Source organism: Diaphorina citri, unplaced genomic scaffold (assembly GCF_000475195.1).
Source record: "Diaphorina citri unplaced genomic scaffold, Diaci psyllid genome assembly version 1.1 scaffold720, whole genome shotgun sequence".
In the NCBI taxonomy this organism is placed as follows: domain Eukaryota; kingdom Metazoa; phylum Arthropoda; class Insecta; order Hemiptera; family Psyllidae; genus Diaphorina; species Diaphorina citri.
In genome coordinates, this window is record NW_007378153.1 from 99,604 (window position 1) to 105,889 (window position 6,286).

At 42.8% G+C, this 6,286-nt stretch overlaps 2 protein-coding genes across 2 annotated transcripts in view; both read left to right on the plus strand.

Annotated features, from left to right (window-relative positions):
* Positions 1-1,505: 1,505 nt before the first annotated feature.
* Positions 1,506-4,721, plus strand: LOC103511484 (serine/threonine-protein kinase NIM1-like). The gene is made up of 5 exons (XM_026825239.1): positions 1,506-1,515; positions 2,064-2,144; positions 2,745-2,987; positions 3,554-3,618; positions 4,334-4,721. Exons 1-5 carry the CDS (start codon positions 1,506-1,508, stop codon positions 4,637-4,639), a joined length of 705 nt encoding a protein of 234 aa, XP_026681040.1. The 3' UTR covers positions 4,640-4,721.
* A 70-nt stretch (positions 4,722-4,791) lies between these two features.
* Positions 4,792-6,286, plus strand: part of LOC103511488 (serine/threonine-protein kinase NIM1-like) — a 6,926-nt gene continuing 5,431 nt past the window's right edge. Inside the window, exons 1-2 of the mRNA XM_008476211.1 lie at positions 4,792-4,803; positions 5,710-5,818. Coding sequence (XP_008474433.1) covers positions 4,792-4,803; positions 5,710-5,818 — 121 coding nt within the window. The remainder of the gene's footprint in view (positions 4,804-5,709; positions 5,819-6,286) is intronic.

Here is a 6,286-nt window from a genome sequence, read left to right on the forward strand (position 1 = left end):
TTCGTTTCTACAATAACAGATGGGCTCAGTTAGAGGATATCTTTAGATCTGACATGAATAATATGCCTAATATGAGCGGAATTTCAAAGATAACAAAACGTTAAAAGTCGGTAGTTTTGTGAACAATGGAACTACATAGCTCAGTTGAATCAAGATAAACTACTTGGTAATTACTTTGACTAGTCTTTTTATTGGTCCGCGAAGAGGCTCCAAAACTGGCCTGAACAGTGAACAGGGTGCTAAATTAATAACATTGTTCGAACCTGGGGATCGGCCCGAAACGCGCGAACCGCGAAAGTCAAACTCAATAATACTCCAGAAAATAAACTTTAACGAGAACACAAATAGATTTCCTGACACTTCTTCCTTAATGATCTTCTCCCGTTCATGTGTTATCGTGGTAAACTACCTAATTATCCAGAGAAAAAGACAACCAGACTATCCAGTTAAAACATTGTTTACAGTATAACCATGGGAATATGGGCAGCTATGTAATGGTAACTGTACCCATGGTGATTGATTTGCCACTCATGACAAGGCAACCTATTTGTCAAATAATAGAGAAAGATGATCATCTCATTATTTACTTCGTAGCAATGAAACAGCTGCTATATTAGACTCTTGTGGTCTGTGTCGTACCATGCCCATCCTGTTTTCTTTGTAAATATATTGAAAATTGACTTTTGGGATGAGATATGAGGCTTTGACTGTGTAAATGTTTTTGATGGCATTAAGAATTGTGTTCGAATTTGTTAATGGGACCAAAGTAACCAAATACTTGAAAAAGAGTCAAACGTGATTTTTTTCTGATACCACGAGAAGTCCAGAACCTCTATGTAATATAGATTGTAAAAAAGAATTTGTAAAATAAATACTACCATATTATTGTGTCAACGACCTTCCTGTATTACCTAAATGTTTTTGATGACATTAAGAATTGTGCTCGAATTTGTTACTGGGACCAAAGTAACCAAATACTTGAAAAAGAGTCAAACGTGATTTTTTTCTGATACCACGAGAAGTCCAGAACCTCTATGTAATATACACAATGGGCATCAATCACAAGCAGTTCAGTGAACGGAACTCACTCATAAGGGTCTCTTTGGGACCCCAATGATTTAAATCGAGCCCAAAATACTTGAGCATTTCCTTATAACCTGTTCTTTTATTCTCTGCTACATTTATGGCTTTAGCAAGATGCAAGACATAGCATGATATTCCTCTGACATGAAAGCCCTCACGATTATGCTAAGGTCACTTGTTCACAATACTATAGCATCACGTGATAGAATTCTGAGATATCGTTAGGCTGGCCACTCACGATCTGTCTGACAGACCTATGTCTGTCCGCAATAGGTCTGTCATACCACCGGGACGTGTGTAGCGACAAAAGCTTCCAACTTCAGTCTTCAGCCAGTCTGAGAGACCTAGAATTTGGGAGCTTTTTCCACAAGACACTTTCCTGTGGTGAGAGGACTTCTGTCTGTCGAACAGTTGGAGCGTGAATGGTCGGAGGTAATAGGTAATGTCATATAGGTACCTATAACACTCTAGATAGGTAATAGGTAATGCTATATCGGTACCTATGACATTCTAGATAGGTAATAGGTAATGTCATATACCTAGGTACCTATAAAATTCTAGGTAATGTCATAGGTACTTTACACCGATGACCATCATACGTATTAGGTAGCCTACCTATGTACCCACGTCGGATTACAGGCTTCACAGCCACTCATTATCAGGTAGACCTGACAGGTACACCTGACCAGGTATAACACCTAATGAGCACAACACTATCAGGTAGACCTGACAAGTACGGCTGAGAAGGTCCGTCTGTCAGGTCTAACTGATAGTGAGTGGCCAACTTTATAATCACTACATGAACTACATCTAATTTGTTATCAATCTCTTCGACATGGTCTATCTTCATTGTTTTGATTACGTGAACTCTAGGATGACACAGATTTAGAAGTTGCGGGTTCGATACTTCCCTGTGTCGACAAATTTCCCTTTTATTCGTGAACCGTTACCAAATAAGCAAGTTTTCTTTTTTCCACCAGGAGGCCTCCTCTGTCAGGACCCGGAAGCGCGGTTCAATCTCGAGCAGATCTACAACAGCAGCTGGCTTCACAACGGTTGGGGTAAAAAGGCCAGAGCGCTGAGAGAACAAGAAATTTGTCTGTACCATGATTTAATGTCTTGCTGAATCTCAAATCTCCTGGTTTAATGACTCTCATGTTCCGCGCGTGAATTAGGTGTCTGAGTAACTACCGCACATTAGTTATAAATGTCAGTGTGATTAAGGAATCATAACAATTAATCCACGTAGATTAACAATTAAATGAATAATTGGGATTAGCATCTGATCGACTTGTGAGATAAAGCAAAATCTGCAGGCTTGATACAATTCAAGCTCAAGCCATAAACATTAACTGATACAATGTGAGCTCAAACAATTAACATTATTGATTGTTGATTAGCAATAGCGATTTGTCTGGCTGGGGGACTTTAAACAGGGACGATATTAGCCTGAAATTTCCCTTGCTAAAGAAATAGCAAAGGTTGAGTGTGAAGGGCATCCACTCGTAAAATTTTTGTAGCCAAAACCCAATGTCAGCCCAAAGCAGTCACCGAAGCTAGGGCTGATTGAGAGACTGATGAAAAACGCCGATCCCGTCTAAACACGGGGAAAAAACGAAGAAAAATATTAAATTATTGATTGGCAACGACTTTTCTTTCAGGTCCTCAAGAGCGACTTCGCACGTTCTGCGGTTCGCCGCCCTACGCGGCTCCGGAACTATTCCGAGACGAGAGTTACGTCGGGTGTAAAGTCGACGTTTGGGCTTTGGGCGTTCTCATATACTTCATGGTGACGGCCCAGATGCCGTTCCCGGGCGAAAATCTGAACACCCTGAAGAAGGCGATACTCCTCGGCGTGATAACGTTCCCCAGTGCCCTGTCCCTCACTTGCCGATCGCTTATCAGTGAGTATTTGTTTTCTTAAGTTGTTCAATTCTTGAAAATTGAACTAGAAACCGGAACCCTGGAAGATCACTTAAGGCCGACCACTTGATATTACGTAGACCCGACAGGCACGTCTGAACAGGTCCGCCTGTTAGGTCTCCCTGAGTCTGTGTGCTCATCAGGTAGACCTGACAGGCGGACCTGCGTGCCTGTCGGGTCTACCTGATAGTGAGTGACCAGCCTTTAGAGTGCTTTTCAAAGGTTGCGGTTTCTCGTTCAATTCTCAAAGTACTTTTGGTTCTGTGCTTGGAATTTGCAGTTCACTTAGTTATGATGAAAATAGTCTTTTCGATAGTGACTAGAATTGAGATTGAAAACCACAGGACACCAATAGTAACGAATCCTGCTAAACAGATAGAGTGTCCTTTTGTACGTTGACGAATAAGTAGATAAACTCAAGTATGTATATTGGGTTCGATTTAAACCATTGGGGCCCCATAGAGGCCCTTACGAGTGAGTTCCGTTCACTAAATTGCTGGTGATATTAATTTCCATTTTGTCTCACCCATTTTCTTTTTTCCACCAGGAGGCCTCCTCTGTCAGGACCCGGAAGCGCGGTTCAATCTCGAGCAGATCTACAACAGCAGCTGGCTTCACAACGGATAGTGAGTGACCAGCCTTAAGGGTGCTTTTCAAAGGTTCCGGTTTCTCGTTCAATTCTCAAAGTACTTTTGGTTCTGTGCTTGGAATTTGCAGTTCACTTAGTTATGAAGAAAATAGTCTTTTCGATAGTGACTAGAATTGAGATTGAAAACCACAGGACACCAATAGTAACGAATCCTGCTAAGCATAAACAGATAGAGTGACCTTTTGTATGTTGACGAATAAGTAGATAAACTCAAGTATATTGGGTTCGATTTAAACCATTGGGGCCCCGTAGCGACCCTTACGAGTGAGTTCCGTTCACTAAATTGCTAGTGATATTAATTTCCATTTTGTCTCACCCATTTTCTTTTTTCTACCAGGAGGCCTCCTCTGTCAGGACCCGGAAGCGCGGTTCAATCTCGAGCAGATAATAATGTCTTGTTTTATTTACAATATCAAGGTCACTATGTGTTATTTTGCCTCTTCATACCAAGACAAGCCTAACTTGATTTTCCCTGATGGAAGATGTAGACCAGAGTGTGCTACTGCTATAGATATAGGAGCACGGTGACTAATTGCTGATCAACGTGAATTAGGTGTCTGAGTAACTACCGCACATTAGTTATAAATGTCAAATGTCAGTGTGATTAAGGAATCATAACAATTAATCCACGTAGATTAACAATTAAATGAATAATTGGGATTAGCAATGACAGTGACTCTTCACAACGTCAACCTCAACGCCATCAGCATCGCCAAGGCGCACGACTGGAGCATGACCCCTCGTCAGCCGTCCGAAGCCGTCACGGTCATTGAAAGGACGGCCCGGGAACGCCTGCTCAAGCTTGGCATCACGGAGGGAATGCTTCAGGAAGAGAAGGAGAAAGGGTCGAAGAGTTCCGTGGTGGCGACGTACCGTATGGTGGTGCATCGCTTGGAGAACAATGTGGCATATCCGCAGCCTCCCGTCACGCAGACGATCAAGAGCCAAAAACCGGCCAAGTCGAGATTGTGCACGATTCTGTAGATCAGTGATTCGCAAACTAAGGTCCGCGGCCCCCCGAGATGGCCGTGAAAGACTTCGCGACCCACGGGAAGATCACATAAAATATAGTGAAGGGGCGCGGAGAGTTCACAATTGAAAAAAAGGGGCCGCGCAGAAAAAAATGGCCCCCCGAGATGGCCGTGAAAGTCTTCGCGACCCACGGGAAGATCACATAAAATATAGTGAAGGGGCGCGGAGAGTTCACAATTGAAAAAAAGGGGCCGCGCAGAAAAAAAAGTGTGGGAACCGATTCTATTGATGACTGGGGAGATGGCGGATGGGAATGTTTTTTGAAGGCTTAAAATAATATCCTACCTAAATATCTTTTTTTATAAAGCCAAAGTTAAGAAAATAACCCACAGCCCACAGAACCTTGTTGGAAATGATGAGCTCTACCTACCCTGAGCCGTTGTCAGTGTTTTTCTGGCGCACTCTGTATAGATGATTTGTTTCATCACCGTTTTTATTACGTTTGAAGGCCCTAAAACCCTACCTACTTTTTTTTAACCAACCTAACTACCTTTTTTTAGAGAAAGATGATCATCTCATTATTTATTTCGTACTTCGTAGCAATGAAACAGCTGCTATATTAGACTCTTGTGGTCTGTGTCGTACCATGCCCATCCTGTTTTCCTTGTAAATATATTGAAACTTGACTTTTGGGATGAGATATGAGGCTTTGACTTTGTAAATGTTTTCTGATCAGGTGTACCTGTCAGGTCTACCTGATGTGAGTGGCTGTCCTAAGAAACCTGTACAAAACATTTGGTTAGGAGCAATCGCGTGCTGCTAGCTTTTGCCGGTCCACTCAGGCTGGGTGAGATAAATGAGAGTTGGGTTCACCAAAATTTAATGGACAAATTGCCTCTACAAAATCTACTAAATCTACTCTCTGCATGTCTCTACAAAAACGTATTAACAAGCAAGGCAGACTTACAGTTACAAACAAACTATGAATGCAAAATCGTCCAATCGAAGCGGCGACCTAGCGCTTACAAGGCAGGTGCGCTGCCCTTCAAGCTAACTATGTCTCCGGTCTGTTCTGATTTCAGCATGACAGAGACATTATCCATAGAGATATCAAGGCTGAAAACGTATTCCTCAGCGTGAGGGGCATTGTCAAACTAGGAGATTTGGGATTCAGCACGAAATTACAACAAGGTAAGTCAATTGTCTTGTTTATTTCGACGCGACGCCTTGAGGTATTTCCACAGGTCCACACATAGTCGACGCCGTCGATCGATGTCGACTGAACCGTCAACACTGCCTCGATAACAGTGTTTCACCTCGTCGATCGATCGATGTCCGGTCGACAACGTTTGGACACACCTTTAGTTTTCCTAAGGTCGGGACACACTTATGATGTATCATCACTGAGACAGCAACCGCGTCCACGACACAGACGATTGTTGGTGACGGTGGTAGTAGAACTCATTCGCCTGCCACCGCTCCGAGCGACAGCCGTATTAATTTACATCAGTGTCATCGTAGCACGTCCAACGTCCAACTCTGGCCCGGTGTCGTTAATAAAACCTTGAAGGTTGCAGGTTCCCTTTATTAGAGGGAATTATTAGGTGAGTTTAAAAGTGGGTGCCACTCAGACACCTCATTCACCCGCCTAACTCGAGA